Raw genomic sequence first — 19951 nt, forward strand, 5'->3', positions numbered from 1 at the left:
CTGAACGTCAAGAGGACTGGTTACCTCAATATCCAAAGTAATTAACACTTCTTTTAATATAATAAAGAACGCATATACTCTATTTTAAATAAATAAGTAGATTTGTCAGTGTCAATGTCTGAGGAAGGATCTTCTGTGTCAGATAGATCCTCATCAGAAGAGGATAAATTATTATGTTGTTGGTCATTTGAAATTTCATCAACTAAATGAGAAGTTTTAAAAGACCTTTTACGTTTATTAGAAGGTGGAAATGCAGACAACGCCTTCAAGATAGAATCAGAAACAAAATCTTTAAAATTTACAGGTATATCATGCACATTAGAAGTTGAAGGAACTGTAACTGGCAATGTACTATTACTGATGGATACACTATCTGCATGTAAAAGTTTATCATGACAACTATTACAAATGACATTTGGCGAAATAATTTCTACAATTTTACAACAAATGCACTTAGCTTTGGTAGAACCGATGTCAGGCAGCAATGTTCCAGCAGAAACTTCTGAGGCAGGATCAGATTGAGACATCTTGCAAAATGTAAGAGAAAAAAACAACATATAAAGCAAAATTATCTATTTCCTTATATGACAGTTTCAGGAATGGGAAAAAATGCAAATAGCATAGCTCTCTGATAGAGAAAAAAGCAAGAGGCAAACATCAATGGGGTATTGGAATAATGAAAAAGTTTGGCGCCAAGTATGATGCACAACGTAAGGTAAACTTTTCTGGCGTCAAAAATAACCGGAAATGACACACTCGCGTCACTAATGACGCAACCGTGTGAAAGGTCTCGGCATCAAGTATGACGCCGGAAATGACGAAGTTGCATCAGACACGTATTTTTCCGCGCCAAAAATATTTTCGCGCCAAGAATGACGCAATAAAGTTTAGTATTTGACGCTCCCGCGGGCCTAATACCGCCCACAATTTGTAAAAAGTAGTCAATTGAAAAAAAGACTAAACCCCAGGTAAGAAAATTTTTTCTTTAAAAGATGTTTATATTTCCCAAATATGAAACTGACAGTCTGCAGGTGGAAATACATGAACCTGACTCATGGCAAATATAAGTACAATACATATATTTAGAACTTTATATAAATGCATAAAGTGCCAAACCATAGCTGAGGTGTCTTAAGTAATAAAAAACATACTTACCAAAAGACACCCATCCACATATAGCAGATTGCCAAACCAATACTAAAACAGTTATCAGTAGAGGTAATGGTAAATTGAGAGTATATCGTCGATCTGAAAAGGGAGGTAGGAGATGAATCTCTACGACCGATAACAGAGAACCTATGAAATAGACCCCCGTTAGGGAAATTATCATATTCAATAAGTGATACTCCCTTCACGTCCCTCTGACATTCGCTGTACTCTGAGAGGAATCTGGCTTCAACAATGCTGAGAAGCGCATATCAACGTAGAAATCTTAGCACAAACTTACTTCACCACCTCCATAGGAGGCAAAGTTTGTAAAACTGAATTGTGGGTGTGGTGAGGGGTGTATTTATAGGCATTTTGAGGTTTGGGAAACTTTGCCCCTCCTGTTAGGATTGTGTATCCCATACGTCACTAGCTCATGGACTCTTGCCAATTAAATGAAAGAAAGGAAGCACAAGCGTATGCAATAAATGCAATAAACAAATGGTCAGTTACAGAATTCAATAACATTTTCTAGTGAGATGATGAATTTCAAAGATTGAGATTAATAATTAAATGTTTATTATTTTTTTAAATAGCAGGAAATAACATGAAAGCCACAGAAAGCAGCTGCCTTGTCTTAACCCTGTTGAGGCAAAAAAAATCCAACTATGAAAGTTGGCACATAGCGTGATTTTCAAGTTTTCAGCTAAAGACATCAATAATCGTGTTCCTAAGATAAAAGCAGCCAGACAATAAAGAACAATAAACAGAAGCACTCTACATGTCTGTGATTTCTACAATTAAGATGAAAAGCTCTGTCTCAAACACTATTAAAGGGATACTAAACCCAATTTTTTTCTTTCGTGATTCAGATAGAGCTGGCAACTTTAAGCAACTTTCTTATTTACTCCAGTTATCAAATTTTCTTCGTTCTTTTGCTATCGTTATTAGAAAAGCAGGAATGTAAGCTTAGGAGCCATTCTATTTTTTGTTCAGCACCCTGGGCAGCGCTTGCCGATTGGTGGCTAAATTTGGGTTTAGTATCCCTTTAAGAGTTGTTGCTTTTGGTGATCTCCAATTAATGGGATAGTCTACTCCAAAAGGTTTATTGTTTAAAAAGATAGATCATCCCTTTATTACCCATTCCCCAGTTTTGCACAACCAACACCGTTATAATAATATACATTGTACCTCTGTGATTATCTTGTATCTAAGCCATCTCAGACTAACCCCTTATCTCAATTCTACTTTAAGACTTGCATTTTAAACAATTTGTGCAGACTCATGAATAACTCCATGGGAGTGAGCACAATGTTATCTATATGGCACCCATGAATGAGCTGTGTCTTGCTGTGAAAAGCCATAACAATGCCATGAGATAAAGGCATTCTGCAGGGGCTTAGAAACAGGGAAAAATTTAGATGTATAATGGTTATATAGTATATTTATATAACAATTTTGGTTGTGCAAAGCTGGACGTAAAGGCGTTATCTATCTTTTTAAACATTAGCATTTTTTGGAGTAGACCCCTTTAACTCTTAAAAAAAAAAAAAAATATCTATGGAAGTAAAAGTGTTGGTATATACACCCTCAGATATCTGGTCCTGCAAGTCCTAGTTTTTCTTATATCTGCTAATTTTATGAAGATGCGGTACCTGGGGAGTGCGGGGAGCTGCTGTGTCGGGTGCTGAAGGACTGGGGGCCTCCAGAGATGTATGTGATCCGATCCATAGTGCCAGCGGAGGAGGCTGCAGACTGGGGAATGAGGACAGGCAAATGTGGCACTTGAGACAGATCTATGATTCCTGTAAATGAGAAAACAGAACAAGGGGACACAGTAAACAAACATATTACATTCATAACAAACATATTACATTCATAACAAACATATTGCATTCATAACAAACATATTACATTCATAACAAACATATGACATTCATAACAAACATATGACATTCATAACAAACATATGACATTCATAACAAACATATTACATTTATAACAAACATATTGCATTCATAACAAACATATTACATTCATAACAAACATATTACATTCATAACAAACATATTACATTCATAACAAACATATGACATTCATAACAAACATATGACATTCATAACAAACATATTACATTCATAACAAACATATTGCATTCATAACAAACATATGACATTCATAACAAACATATGACATTCATAACAAACATATGACATTCATAACAAACATATTACATGTATAACAAACATATTGCATTCATAACAAACATATTACATTCATAACAAACATATTGCATTCCTAACAAACATATTGCATTCATAACAAACATATGACATTCATAACAAACATATTGCATTCCTAACAAACATATTGCATTCATAACAAACATATGACATTCATAACAAACATATGACATTCATAACAAACATATGACATTCATAACAAACATATTGCATTCATAACAAACATATTACATTCATAACAAACATATTACATTTATAACAAACATATTACATTCATAACAAACATATTACATTTATAACAAACATTATGACATTCATAACAAACATATTACATTTATAACAAACATATTACATTCATAACAAACATATGGCATTCATAACAAACATATTACATTTATAACAAACATATTACATTCATAACAAACATATGGCATTCATAACAAACATATGGCATTCATAACAAACATATGGCATTCATAACAAACATATTGCATTCATAACAAACATATTACATTCATAACAAACATATTACATTCATTACAAACATATTGCATTCATAACAAACATATTACATTCATAACAAACATATTACATTTATAACAAACATATTACATTCATAACAAACATATTGCATTCATAACAAACATATTACATTCATAACAAACATATTGCATTCATAACAAACATATTACATTTATAACAAACATATTACATTTATAACAAACATATGACATTCATAACAAACATATGGCATTCATAACAAACATATTACATTTATAACAAACATATTACATTCATAACAAACATATTACATTCATAACAAACATATTACATTCATAACAAACATATTACATTTATAACAAACATATTACATTCATAACAACAAACATATTACATTTATAACAAACATATTACATTCATAACAAACATATTACATTTATAACAAACATATTACATTCATAACAAACATATTACATTCATAACAAACATGTTACATTCATAACAAACATATGACATTCATAACAAACATATGACATTCATAACAAACATATTACATTTATAACAAACATATTACATTCATAACAAACATATTACATTTATAACAAACATATTACATTCATAACAAACATATTACATTTATAACAAACATATTACATTCATAACAAACATATTACATTTATAACAAACATATTACATTCATAACAAACATATTGCATTCATAACAAACATATTACATTCATAACAAACATATTGCATTCATAACAAACATATTACATTCATAACAAACATATTGCATTCATAACAAACATATTACATTCATAACAAACATATTACATTTATAACAAACATATTACGGATATTGATGCACAGACATTCATAGGAGGCAGACAAGAGTGTTTATACACAAATATGTTGACTAATATAAAGTTAGCTCCACAATTCTAAGAGCAAACAAGCAAGAGTTCAAATGTATTTCTGCAATCATTTTGTAGAGTGTAATATTGAATTCCTCCCCCATCTCTATTCTATTGCTAGTTACACCTTGTAAGATGAATGATCATTTTCTAATACGTAAGCGCATGGAGACAAACAAATTATACATACAAAATAGCATATCCCTGGGACACAGTTACACACTATATGGTACTGAGTTGTAAAGTACAACAACCAGAAGGTAACTCTCCACCAAATGATGTAGATCTGACATCCACAAATAATAGTCTCCTCCGGCATTACGTACTCATAAACATTTATATTATTTACACTGAATCAGCACACATCAATGTAAACAATATAAATGTACTAACAGCTGGAGCCTCCCAACCTTTGTGGTGAAGGGCAGTGGACACTACTGATGCCTTCATGTACTGTTGCACAAAGACTTCCTTGTACAACTCGGAAGCTGCTCTCACCAGGGCCTGAGATCACCTCAATGTCCACTACTTGTTACATTGCGAGAGCCTGGCCTGCAGAATCTGCTGCTTTGTACATTCAAACCAAAGTGTTTATGTCTATGAAGCAGGCAAGTGATAGTATATGGAATAGATTAGATCAGCTCTATGACAATTAAAGTAACATTAAATACCTCTTAGAGAAGACACAAATCTTTAAAAATGCTGAAAATTGCCTAAACCAACTACTTGATTTGAAAGTTACAAAATTTGCTTTTTGGCCTCCTAGAGAGTGAGGGACAAACACAATTTTTACACAAAGGTAATAGCTGTTCTTAGAGGTTGTCTTATTAATGCTGTGTGCAACTACAAACATCCCCAGTGTCTAGGATCGGAGCTAACACTGTAAAATTATTTTCCTGGAAGATGAATCACGAGTCTGTGGGCAAAAGGAACAACAAAACTTCCCTTTCAGATTTAACAGAACATAGCAGTGAACAAACCAGTACAACAATAAACATGAACACTAATTCAAACCATCTAGAGTAGTTGGTTGAATGTGAAAATTTCTCTTTAGTACTGCAGGGGTTAATAAGACTTTCCAACACAAAGTATTCTTTACCCTTAACAGGCCAAATAACATAATTTATGCTTACCTGATAAATTCCTTTCTTCTGTTGTGTGATCAGTCCACGGGTCATCATTACTTCTGGGATATAACTCCTCCCCAACAGGAAATGCAAGAGGATTCACCCAGCAGAGCTGCATATAGCTCCTCCCCTCTACGTCAGTCCCAGTCATTCGACCAAGAATCAACGAGAAAGGAGTAACCAAGGGTGAAGTGGTGACTGGAGTATAATTTAAAAAATATTTACCTGCCTTAAAACAGGGCGGGCCGTGGACTGATCACACAACAGAAGAAAGGAATTTATCAGGTAAGCATAAATTATGTTTTCTTCTGTTATGTGTGATCAGTCCACGGGTCATCATTACTTCTGGGATACCAATACCAAAGCAAAAGTACACGGATGACGGGAGGGATAGGCAGGCTCATTATACAGAAGGAACCACTGCCTGAAGAACCTTTCTCCCAAAAATAGCCTCCGAAGAAGCAAAAGTGTCAAATTTGTAAAATTTGGAAAAAGTATGAAGCGAAGACCAAGTTGCAGCCTTGCAAATCTGTTCAACAGAGGCCTCATTCTTAAAGGCCCAAGTGGAAGCCACAGCTCTAGTGGAGTGGGCTGTAATTCTTTCAGGAGGCTGCTGTCCAGCAGTCTCATAGGCTAAACGTATTATGCTACGAAGCCAAAAAGAGAGAGAGGTAGCAGAAGCTTTTTGACCTCTCCTCTGTCCAGAATAAACGACAAACAGGGAAGAAGTTTGGCGAAAATCTTTAGTTGCCTGCAAGTAGAACTTGAGGGCACGAACTACATCCAGATTGTGTAGAAGACGTTCCTTCTTTGAAGAAGGATTTGGACACAGGGATGGAACAACAATCTCTTGATTGATGTTCCTGTTAGTGACTACCTTAGGTAAGAACCCAGGTTTAGTACGCAGAACTACCTTGTCTGAGTGAAAAATCAGATAAGGGGAATCACAATGTAAGGCTGATAACTCAGAAACTCTTCGAGCCGAGGAAATAGCCATTAAAAACAGAACTTTCCAAGATAACAATTTTATATCAATGGAATGAAGGGGTTCAAACGGAACACCCTGTAAAACGTTAAGAACTAAGTTTAAACTCCATGGCGGAGCAACAGCCTTAAACACAGGCTTGATCCTAGCTAGAGCCTGACAAAAGGCCTGGACGTCTGGATCTTCTGACAGACGCCTGTGTAACAAGATGGACAGAGCTGAAATCTGTCCCTTTAATGAGCTAGCTGATAAACCCTTTTCTAAGCCTTCTTGTAGAAAAGACAATATCCTAGCGATCCTAACCTTACTCCAGGAGTAACCTTTGGATTCGCACCAGTATAGATATTTCCGCCATATTTTATGGTAAATCCTTCTGGTAACAGGCTTCCTAGCCTGAATCAGGGTATCAATAACCGACTCAGAAAAACCACGTTTTGATAAAATCAAGCGTTCAATTTCCAAGCAGTCAGCTTCAGAGAAGTTAGATTTTGATGTTTGAATGGACCCTGTATCAGAAGGTCCTGTCTTAGAGGTAGAGACCAAGGCGGACAGGATGACATGTCCACTAGATCTGCATACCAAGTCCTGCGTGGCCATGCAGGTGCTATTAGAATTACTGATGCTCTCTCCTGTTTGATTTTGGCAATCAATCGAGGAAGCAGCGGGAAGGGTGGAAACACATAAGCCATCCCGAAGTTCCAAGGTGCTGTCAAAGCATCTATCAGAACTGCTTCCGGATCCCTGGATCTGGACCCGTAGCGAGGAAGTTTGGCGTTCTGGCGAGACGCCATGAGATCTATCTCTGGTTTGCCCCAACGTCGAAGTATTTGGGCAAAGACCTCCGGATGAAGTTCCCACTCCCCCGGATGAAAAGTCTGGCGACTCAAGAAATCCGCCTCCCAGTTCTCCACTCCCGGGATGTGGATTGCTGACAGGTGGCAAGAGTGAGACTCTGCCCAGCGAATTATCTTTGATACTTCCATCATTGCTAGGGAGCTTCTTGTCCCTCCCTGATGGTTGATGTAAGCTACAGTCGTGATGTTGTCCGACTGAAACCTGATGAACCCCCGAGTTGTTAACTGGGGCCAAGCCAGAAGGGCATTGAGAACCGCTCTCAATTCCAGAATGTTTATTGGCAGGAGACTCTCCTCCTGATTCCATAGTCCCTGAGCCTTCAGAGAATTCCAGACAGCGCCCCAACCTAGTAGGCTGGCGTCTGTTGTTACAATTGTCCAGTCTGGCCTGCTGAATGGCATCCCCCTGGACAGGTGTGGCTGATAAAGCCACCATAGAAGAGAATTTCTGGTCTCTTGATTTAGATTCAGAGTAGGGGACAAATCTGAGTAATCCCCATTCCACTGACTTAGCATGCATAATTGCAGCGGTCTGAGATGTAGGCGTGCAAAAGGTACTATGTCCATTGCCGCTACCATTAAGCCGATCACCTCCATGCATTGAGCTACTGACGGGTGTTGAATGGAATGAAGGACACGGCATGCGTTTTGAAGCTTTGTTAACCTGTCTTCTGTCAGGTAAATCTTCATTTCTACAGAATCTATAAGAGTCCCCAAGAATGGAACTCTTGTGAGAGGAAAGAGAGAACTCTTCTTTTCGTTCACTTTCCATCCATGCGACCTTAGAAATGCCAGAACTAACTCTGTATGAGACTTGGCAGTTTGAAAGCTTGAAGCTTGTATTAGAATGTCGTCTAGGTACGGAGCTACCGAAATCCCTCGCGGTCTTAGTACCGCCAGAAGGGCACCCAGAACCTTTGTGAAGATTCTTGGAGCCGTAGCCAATCCGAATGGAAGAGCTACAAACTGGTAGTGCCTGTCTAAGAAGGCAAACCTTAGGTACCGGTGATGATCTTTGTGGATCGGAATGTGAAGGTAAGCATCCTTTAAATCCACAGTGGTCATGTACTGACCCTCTTGGATCATGGGTAAAATTGTCCGAATAGTTTCCATTTTGAACGATGGAACTCTTAGGAATTTGTTTAGAATCTTTAAATCTAAGATTGGCCTGAAAGTTCCCTCTTTTTTGGGAACCACAAACAGGTTTGAGTAGAACCCTTGTCCTTGTTCCGACCGCGGAACCGGATGGATCACTCCCATTAATAACAGATCTTGTACGCAGCGTAGAAACGCTTCTTTCTTTATCTGGTTTGTTGACAACCTTGACAGATGAAATCTCCCTCTTGGGGGAGATAATTTGAAGTCTAGAAGGTATCCCTGAGATATGATCTCTAGTGCCCAGGGATCCTGAACATCTCTTGCCCAGGCCTGGGCGAAGAGAGAGAGTCTGCCCCCCACTAGATCCGGTCCCGGATCGGGGGCTCTCGATTCATGCTGTCTTTGGGGCAGCAGCAGGTTTCCTGGCCTGCTTGCTCTTGTTCCAGGCCTGGTTAGGCTTCCAGCCTTGCCTGTAACGAGCAACAGCTCCTTCCTGTTTTGGTGCAGTGGAGATTGATGCTGCTCCTGTTTTGAAATTCCGAAAGGGACGAAAATTAGACTGTCTAGCCTTAGCTTTGGCTTTGTCTTGGGGTAGGGCGTGGCCCTTACCTCCTGTAATGTCAGCGATAATTTCTTTCAAACCGGGCCCAAATAAAGACTGCCCCTTGAAAGGTATATTAAGTAATTTGGACTTAGAAGTAACATCTGCTGACCAGGATTTTAGCCACAGCGCCCTACGTGCCTGTATGGCGAATCCTGAGTTCTTAGCCGTAAGTTTGGTTAAATGTACTACGGCCTCCGAAATGAAAGAATTAGCTAGTTTAAGGACTCTAAGCCTGTCCGTAATGTCGTCTAGCGTAGATGAACTAAGGTTCTCTTCCAGCGACTCAATCCAAAATGCTGCCGCAGCCGTAATCGGCGCGATACATGCAAGGGGTTGCAATATAAAACCTTGTTGAACAAACATTTTCTTAAGGTAACCCTCTAATTTTTTATCCATTGGATCTGAGAAAGCACAGCTATCCTCCACCGGGATAGTGGTACGCTTAGCTAAAGTAGAAACTGCTCCCTCCACCTTGGGGACCGTTTGCCATAAGTCCCGAGTGGTGGCGTCTATTGGAAACATCTTTCTAAATATTGGAGGGGGTGAGAACGGCACACCGGGTCTATCCCACTCCTTAGTAACAATTTCAGTTAGTCTCTTAGGTATAGGAAAAACTTCAGTACTCGCCGGTACCGCAAAGTATTTATCCAACCTGCACAGTTTCTCTGGTATTGCAACGGTGTTACAATCGTTGAGAGCTGCTAAGACCTCCCCTAGTAATACACGGAGGTTCTCCAATTTAAATTTAAAATTTGAAATATCTGAGTCCAATCTGTTTGGATCAGAACCGTCACCCACAGAATGAAGCTCTCCGTCCTCATGCTCTGCGAGCTGTGACGCAGTATCAGACATGGCCCTAGCATTGTCAGCGCACTCTGTTCTCACCCCAGAGTGATCACGCTTGCCTCTTAGTTCTGGTAATTTAGACAAAACTTCAGTCATAACAGTAGCCATATCTTGTAATGTTATCTGTAATGGCCGCCCAGATGTACTAGGCGCCATAATATCACGCACCTCCCGGGCGGGAGATGCAGGTACTGCCGCGTGAGGCGAGTTAGTCGGCATAACTCTCCCCTCGCTGTTTGGTGAAATTTGTTCACATTGTACAGATTGACTTTTATTTAAAGTAGCATCAATACAGTTAGTACATAAATTTCTATTGGGCTCCACCTTGGCATTGGAACAAATGACACAGATATCTTCCTCTGAGTCAGACATGTTTAACACACTAGCAAAAAAACTTACAACTTGGTTATAATCTTTTTTAGCAAAAACGTACTGTGCCTCAAAGAGGTACTAAACGATTAAATGACAGTTGAAATAATGAACTGAAAAACAGTTATAGCATCAAACTTTAAGACAACACAACTTTTAGCAAAGGTTTGTTCCCATTAGTAAAATAACAATAATTAAATTTGACATAAAAAATACAAGCAACGTTTTTATTCACAGTCACTATAAGAATTCTCACAGCGCTGCTGAGAGAATTTACCTCCCTTAAAAGAAGTTTGAAGACCCCTGAGATCTGTCAGAGATGAACCGGATCATGCAGGAAATATAAAAGTAACTGACTGGAATTTTTTGATGCGTAGCAAAGAGCGCCAAAAACGGCCCCTCCCTCTCCCACACAGCAGTGAAGAGAAACGAAACTGTCACAAATAAAAGCAAAAAAGGCTGCCAAGTGGAAAATAATGCCCAAATATTTATTCACACAGTACCTCAGCAATGTAAACGATTCTACATTCCAGCAAAAACGTTTAACATGATAAATAGTTATTAAAAGGATTAGTGACCTTTAACAGAGTAGTTCCGGTGAAATACCATCCCCAGAATACTGAAGTGTATACATACATGTCATTTTAACGGTATGGCAGGATTTTCTCATCAATTCCATTCAGAAAATAAAAACTGCTACATACCTCAATGCAGATTCATCTGCCCGCTGTCCCCTGATCTGAAGCCTTTACCTCCCTCAGATGGCCGAGAACAGCAATATGATCTTAACAACTCCGGTTAAAATCATAGTAAAAAACTCTGGCAGATTCTTCCTCAAACTCTGCCAGAGAAGTAATAACACGCTCCGGTGCTATTGTAAAATAACAAACTTTTGATTGAAGTCATAAAAACTAAGTATAATCACCATAGTCCTCTCACACATCCTATCTAGTCGTTGGGTGCAAGAGAATGACTGGGACTGACGTAGAGGGGAGGAGCTATATGCAGCTCTGCTGGGTGAATCCTCTTGCATTTCCTGTTGGGGAGGAGTTATATCCCAGAAGTAATGATGACCCGTGGACTGATCACACATAACAGAAGAAATAACAAATATGTTAAATCAAAGTAAACATAAAAAGAACAAATTGTGCAAAAAAACAGCAAACTTACTTGTTTTCTCATATAATAAGCACGTAGAAATGTTAAGTTTAGCAGTTGCTCTCAGTGTGATAAGGGAGCTGACAGGTTTGAAACTTAGGTTACATTCTGACTAATCTGGGGATGAGCAAATCTGACTCGTTATCTCGTCTAGTCACTTTATAGAAAACAAGCTCTTGACATTTCAGAAGTGTTATAACATCAGGCTAGATAAACCTTCCTGCAGAGTGGCGAGTAGTAACCATGTTACTGTAGGTATACTCTGCACTTTAATGTCCCTTTAAGTTGTAGTCTTTAGAATTCTCTCTCACATTCAATACCACTACATGTCTCTACATTCTTATGTAAACTCAAAAATTCCATTGTTGTCTGCTTTTTGATGAATTCTAAAATATCCACCATCCCCCCTTACCAAGTGCATTATTCTGATATGAGGCACCAATACTCAAAGCGAAAATTTGTATTAGTCATACAAACATCAAATAGACAAACATACAACAGAAAAGTGAAATGATATAACCGGATACCAGCAAGACATCAAAATTATACACCACTGATTCACACAAGTGCATAAGTTCATATTAGCTATTGAGCTGAAGAATAAGTCGTTCAAACTTGTGCATAAGGAAAAGAATGAGAAGCAGATGAGTAAACAAAAAGATCACAAGTTTGCTGAAACCTATTTGAAAAGGAAGACAGAAGAGGATATGTACCCATAAGAAGGTTACTGTTTCAGATATAAAAGAGCAAAGCTGAAAAGCCTTTTGTAAAATTAAAAAGCAAATCAAACAGATCTTAAAAAGATCCATATAATGTAAAACTTTTTTTTATATGTTAGAGCTGTGCATCAAGATGGAAAGAAGACCAAAAAACTGACTGTAAGAGCCTACGTCAACTGCATTATAAAGATCTTGACATTTTCCCAGTCAGGTTTCCGCACAGGACCAGCAGTGCTCTGCAAGTCCTAAGCAGCACTTCTAATGTGTGTTTTACTGACCGCTTTACTGTCAACAGCAAATTACAGTCAATAACAAGTTAGAGCATGTAATTTTTAAACTATTATGGCCATTTAACACACACACACACACACACACATATATATATATATATATATATATACACACACACACAGAGTTATACGTCCTTAAAGGGCGTCGTTAGAGTGAAGCCATCAAACTAAGCCGGAAGAAACTAAGCCCCGTGCTTTTAGGGATGAAATGTGCATAGCAAGGCAGCTACACTATATCCCAGCAGGACGCACCAGGACCCATTCAAGCCACCACAAACAGGTCTAAGTAAAGCTGGAAATATTTGGAAGTTTGGGAACGCCGGCCATGGTCTGGTAAGCAGACTGTTTTGAACCGTAATTGACCCCCTGCCATTTAACAAAAATACTGGAGCTGAGCAGAGTGAAACAGGAGGGTAAGGGGAGTCATTGACAGAGCCCCACTCACAGAGCAAATATCCTTCAATTCAAGTACAAGTAAGGGAGTCTGGAGGGCTGACTGCTTACCCTTCCTATGCTTATGCTGCCAACGGACTGTATGTGTGGGGGAGACTGCTTAACATTAACCATACCTACTAACTGGGTTCTACACCCTAAAAGCAAATTGCCTAAATGCTTGTTTATTTACAAAGGAACTTCATATTGGGTGGAAATAACCCACAACTGGTAAATTAGCATAACAGGGAGCTCCCTGAATCCTCAATTAAGAGTACCCTTATTAACCTTTCTGGACTATAGTATTAGTTACCGCTTTGTGGCTTTTTTGCATTCAAATTTTTTGTATTAATATCTGTATAGATTAAATATTTGTTTAAAAGCATTTACAGGTTGTGACCTCTGATTTTCTCTAATTAGGACTGTATAAGTTTTGAGTGCCAGATAAGGGTATACTTAAACCACCTGTGAGAAACACATTTTGATGTCCCCAACAGCTGGTATTCTTTTTTATGTATGTATATATATATATATATATATATATATATACACAAACGCACACACACACACACACATATATATACACACACACACACATATAAATATATATACAAACACAATATATATGTATGTGTATATATATATATATATATATATACTGTATATATATATATATATATATATATATATACTGTATATATAATATATACACACACACACATATATATATAGAACATATACACACATATATATATAGAACATATATACACACACACACACACACATATATATATAGAACATATACACACACACACACATATATATATATATATATATATATATATATAGAACATATACACACATATAGAACATATATACACACACATAAATATACACACACACACACACACATATATATAGAACATATACACACACACACACACACACACACACATATATATATATATATATATATATAGAACAGGGACGTGCACTCATAGGAGGCAGTGCCTACCCTGCCATATGTGGCCAAAGCTTAATTAAATTTTAATTAAAACAAAATAAAAAGTAAAAAAAAAAATACTTCCCCCCCATGTAATGCTATGGAGAGGCAAGTAAAGGAACGCTTCTCTCCATTGCAGCACATGGGTCAAAGGAAAAGCTGTGCTGCAGCGCCACCTGTGTTCTGTCAATATATTAGCAGCTAAAATTGGGACCAATAGGAGGCACCCCTCTTGATGCCTCCTAGCAAGTGAAGGATATATAGATTATTCAGAAGGAGGATGCAGTGAGCAGGGTCATGTGACACAACTGGAAGCTGAGGTAATCTAAGAACAGATGACACCAAGCAGAAGAGTAAAGTAGTATTCTACATCTCTTGTGATTCACAAATTGTGTTCAGATACAGCTCATTAACAGGGGGGGGGGGGGGGGCAGTAAGTGAGCATAACCCAATACTGACAGGAAGTCAAAGGGTCAATTCAAATTTGAAGTTAAGTGTGCAGTGTCTACATTATTTAAATTAAAGTTTTTGACATTGAATATTGCTAAGCCTCCCTTTTTCATGGTTATTTGATTTAATTAGGTACAAACTCCATATATGTTATGTCTCTTCAGTCAGAGGATGCAGTATCTATTTTTATTTTTCTCTGTGTCTCCATTTATTTAAAGACTGCTGTTAACTTGTAATTCACAAATCAATTGAAAGCTGTTGCATTGTGTTTTTAATATGTGCTGCTTTTATACAAGTTTATATTAATAAAAGGAGATAATTAGTCATTTAAAAAATATATGTAATTATTGCAGTTAAATGTTTTTAGAAATGCTACTGTAAAGTAACTGGTTAAACACATAGTCAAAGGGAGACATTTACAATTAAAATTTCGTGATTGAGGTAGAGCATGCTATTTTAATAGACTTTTCTAGTTATTTATATTTTGAGAATAAGCATCAACTGTTACTGGCCCCATGTCAGCAAATCAAATTAGTTTTTGAAAGGAACATGAAAGTCATAATTACATTTCCATCATTCAGATAGAAATTGCACACAAAAAAACCTTTCTATTTTACTTTTATTATTATGTACTTCATTCTTTTGGTATCCTTTGGTGTCCTTTGTTGAAGAGCATACATAAGTGGGATGGGCACGTGCGTTTCTTGAACACCATATTGCAGCAGCTGTGTTGGCAGTATTGATAACTTGTCCTTTGTGTAAAACTTGTATGGTAAATTATTTCTATTTTTACAATACAGTAGTGAGTAGAGAAGAGATTGTGTATCATTCTAATTGCTTAGTAACTGGCACTGTGCCACAGAATTGTGTGAGTGGGTATGGGAGCAGAGTGTGTGGGTGTCAGTGAGCAGAGTATGTGTGCTTTATTCTCCAGGTAATCAATACATTTCCGATGAGCTGGTGCTTTAGTGCAGTGTTTCTCAACAATGGTTTTCAAGTACCCCCAACAGGCCAGGTTTTCATTATAGCTGAAACAGTGCACAGGTGAAGTAATCAGCTGATCAGTAACTCAGTGGTTACTAACTTGCTCTCACCCATCACCTGATTATGTCACCTGTGCACTGGTTCAGCTATCATTGAAACCTGCCCTGTTGGGGGTACTTGTGGCCCTCTGTACATGTGTTTCTCCGGCGTATCATATCTAGTGCCTCACCAGCCTCTGACCTCACTGCACGTCACTGATATAGAACATATACACACATATAGAACATATATACACACACATAAAGGACTGAAATTTCCATTAATTCACTAGTCACAAACAAGTGGAAAAAAATTAACTTTTTCCTTTCTCTAACATTTGCATCTGCAGTTAATACACTGCAAGGGACAAGGAAACCAATAAGTGGATCCCAGTAGACAATAGAAAATGATGTATAAATGTATGCAGTATGTTAGACGCACTAAAAGATCTCTAAAAGCAGATGCCCATAATATTTAAAATAAAAAAATTGTACAGGCCATTTTTAATGACATTACTTAAAGAGACAGTTCACCCTAAACATTTCTCCCCTTTAAATTATTCCCAATTATCCTTTTTACCTGCTAGAGTGTATTAAATTTGTTACAAGTAGCTCCTTTACGCCTATTTCAGCATTTTAAATAGTTGATTTAGCGTGTGGTATAGCCAATTATACTGGAAGTTTTGATACTGGAGTATATGCTATTGACAAGCTTAAGTAAACACAGCCAGCAGAAGAAGTTACACTCTCAGTGGTGTGCAGGATAGTTAAGTAATACAATGATAATTGTCCATTGTTCTATGTATTGAGCTTTGGTGTTGCAGACAAATATAAGAAGCAAGTGTGTGTACACAAAGTTATAACATAATGAGATCTGATATTACCTTTAAGTTCAACCTATTGTAATAGGCTGTGGTTTCAAAGCACAAAATCAGCTACTTCATATACACAAATAAGCATAAAAATGCAATTTCTCAAATATTTTATACTCTGCAGTTGGTATAACAAGTCACTGAAAATACATTAATGGAAAAACTATTTTACAGTGTACTGTCCCTTTAAATAAAATAAATAAAAACAGCTGAATCAGTGACAGACATTTGAGTTCTACCACTTGCATACAGTGGAATCTATAGGGATGAAATGGGCTTCTCATCTAGTAGTAATTTTTGTATAGATCTCCTTTAACCCTCTCTTTTTACTGGTTAACCTTAGTGTGTAACTTGCTTCTAAGCGGCACACTTTACTATATAAAATACCACACACAAATTCTTATGTAACTGCTGAAAAACAATCTTTTAGGATCTGGATATCTTTCTAAATGTGAATAAGTGCACTATGTGTACATTTACTGTGTTGTTTCATATTATTTTAACACAAGACAGCTGAAGTAATTTTAGTCATAACTTTGCAAATAACAAAAAAATACAAATTTATCTTAAAATTATATATGGATTTTACTTCCTCTTGCTGGGCTTCACAATTTCCTTAACCTTTAAACCTAAAAGCATCATCTGTCAATCAAGGGCTGCATCATACATGGAAAATACCATGATGCACCATTCACTCTGGAATTCAGAGATCTGTAAAGCAGCTAAGTTTAAAGGGACATTAAACATTCCAGTGCTGACCTGTTTGCACACGTGCAGCTACTCCTGATACCTGCAGTGCAAACTAGGTTCCATAATGGCAGCACACATGGTCATAGAGTAGTGCCTAAAATGTATTTAGCGTCCCTTTAAATTAAAACACTTCTCATGACTCCTTGTACCATAAAGTCTTAGATCGCATTTGAATGTAACATTATTAGGTGATCAAGAGAAACAAGTAAAATTTAATTTTTGTAAGAGAAATTATATAAATCTCAAGTAAATTCAGAGTTGGGTACTGTATAGCTGTTTTTTATTATTATTTGGTATTACCATATAGGAAAAACAGAATTTATGTTTACCTGATAAATTTCTTTCTCCAACGGTGTGTCCGGTCCACGGCGTCATCCTTACTTGTGGGATATTCTCCTCCCCAACAGGAAATGGCAAAGAGCCCAGCAAAGCTGGTCACATGATCCCTCCTAGGCTCCGCCTACCCCAGTCATTCGACCGACGTTAAGGAGGAATATTTGCATAGGAGAAACCATATGGTACCGTGGTGACTGTAGTTAAAGAAAATAAAATATCAGACCTGATTAAAAAAACCAGGGCGGGCCGTGGACCGGACACACCGTTGGAGAAAGAAATTTATCAGGTAAACATAAATTCTGTTTTCTCCAACATAGGTGTGTCCGGTCCACGGCGTCATCCTTACTTGTGGGAACCAATACCAAAGCTTTAGGACACGGATGAAGGGAGGGAGCAAATCAGGTCACCTAAATGGAAGGCACCACGGCTTGCAAAACCTTTCTCCCAAAAATAGCCTCAGAAGAAGCAAAAGTATCAAACTTGTAAAATTTGGTAAAAATGTGCAGTGAAGACCAAGTCGCTGCCCTACATATCTGATCAACAGAAGCCTCGTTCTTGAAGGCCCATGTGGAAGCCACAGCCCTAGTGGAATGAGCTGTGATTCTTTCGGGAGGCTGCCGTCCGGCAGTCTCGTAAGCCAATCTGATGATGCTTTTAATCCAAAAAGAGAGAGAGGTAGAAGTTGCTTTTTGACCTCTCCTTTTACCTGAATAAACAACAAACAAGGAAGATGTTTGTCTAAAATCCTTTGTAGCATCTAAATAGAATTTTAGAGCGCGAACAACATCCAAATTGTGCAACAAACGTTCCTTCTTTGAAACTGGTTTTGGACACAGAGAAGGTACGATAATCTCCTGGTTAATGTTTTTGTTAGAAACAACTTTTGGAAGAAAACCAGGTTTAGTACGTAAAACCACCTTATCTGCATGGATCACCAGATAAGGAGGAGAACACTGCAGAGCAGATAATTCTGAGACTCTTCTAGCAGAAGAAATCGCAACTAAAAACAAAACTTTCCAAGATAATAACTTAATATCAACGGAATGTAAGGGTTCAAATGGAACCCCCTGAAGAACTGAAAGAACTAAATTGAGACTCCAAGGAGGAGTCAAAGGTTTGTAAACAGGCTTGATTCTAACCAGAGCCTGAACAAAGGCTTGAACATCTGGCACAGCTGCCAGCTTTTTGTGAAGTAATACCGACAAGGCAGAAATCTGTCCCTTCAGGGAACTTGCAGATAATCCTTTTTCCAATCCTTCTTGAAGGAAGGATAGAATCCTAGGAATCTTAACCTTGTCCCAAGGGAATCCTTTAGATTCACACCAACAGATATATTTTTTCCAAATTTTGTGGTAAATCTTTCTAGTCACAGGCTTTCTGGCCTGAACAAGAGTATCGATAACAGAATCTGAGAATCCTCGCTTCGATAAAAATCAAGCGTTCAATCTCCAAGCAGTCAGCTGGAGTGAAACCAGATTCGGATGTTCGAACGGACCCTGAACAAGAAGGTCTCGTCTCAAAGGTAGCTTCCAAGGTGGAGCCGATGACATATTCACCAGATCTGCATACCAAGTCCTGCGTGGCCACGCAGGAGCTATCAAGATCACCGACGCCCTCTCCTGCTTGATCCTGGCTATCAGCCTGGGGATGAGAGGAAATGGCGGGAACACATAAGCTAGTTTGAAGGTCCAAGGTGCTACTAGTGCATCCACTAGAGCCGCCTTGGGATCCCTGGATCTGGCCCCGTAGCAAGGAACTTTGAAGTTCTGACGAGAGGCCATCAGATCCATGTCTGGAATGCCCCACAGGTGAGTGACTTGGGCAAAGATTTCCGGATGGAGTTCCCACTCCCCCGGATGCAATGTCTGCCGACTCAGAAAATCCGCTTCCCAATTTTCCACTCCTGGGATGTGGATAGCAGACAGGTGGCAGGAGTGAGACTCCGCCCAAAGAATAATTTTGGTTACTTCTTCCATCGCTAGGGAACTCCTTGTTCCCCCCTGATGGTTGATGTACGCAACAGTCGTCATGTTGTCTGATTGAAACCGTATGAACCTGGTCCTCGCAAGCTGGGGCCAGGCCTGGAGAGCATTGAATATCGCTCTCAGTTCCAGAATATTTATCGGTAGAAGAGATTCTTCCCGAGACCAAAGACCCTGAGCTTTCAGGGATCCCCAGACCGCGCCCCAGCCTATCAGACTGGCGTCGGTCGTGACAATGACCCACTCTGGT

At 38.2% G+C, this 19951-nt stretch overlaps 1 protein-coding gene across 12 annotated transcripts in view; it reads right to left on the bottom strand.

Moving 5' to 3' along the window:
* The window catches only part of NCOR2 (nuclear receptor corepressor 2), a 1025928-nt gene that overhangs the window by 160823 nt on the left and 845154 nt on the right, over nucleotides 1–19951 (bottom strand). For all 12 annotated transcript variants that reach the window (XM_053701833.1, XM_053701839.1, XM_053701838.1 and 9 more), the window contains one exon: nucleotides 2802–2951. In XM_053701833.1, the coding sequence (XP_053557808.1) occupies nucleotides 2802–2951 (150 nt within the window). The remainder of the gene's footprint in view (nucleotides 1–2801; nucleotides 2952–19951) is intronic.

The sequence above is a fragment of the Bombina bombina genome, chromosome 2 (genome assembly GCF_027579735.1).
Source record: "Bombina bombina isolate aBomBom1 chromosome 2, aBomBom1.pri, whole genome shotgun sequence".
Taxonomy (NCBI): Eukaryota; Metazoa; Chordata; class Amphibia; order Anura; family Bombinatoridae; genus Bombina; species Bombina bombina.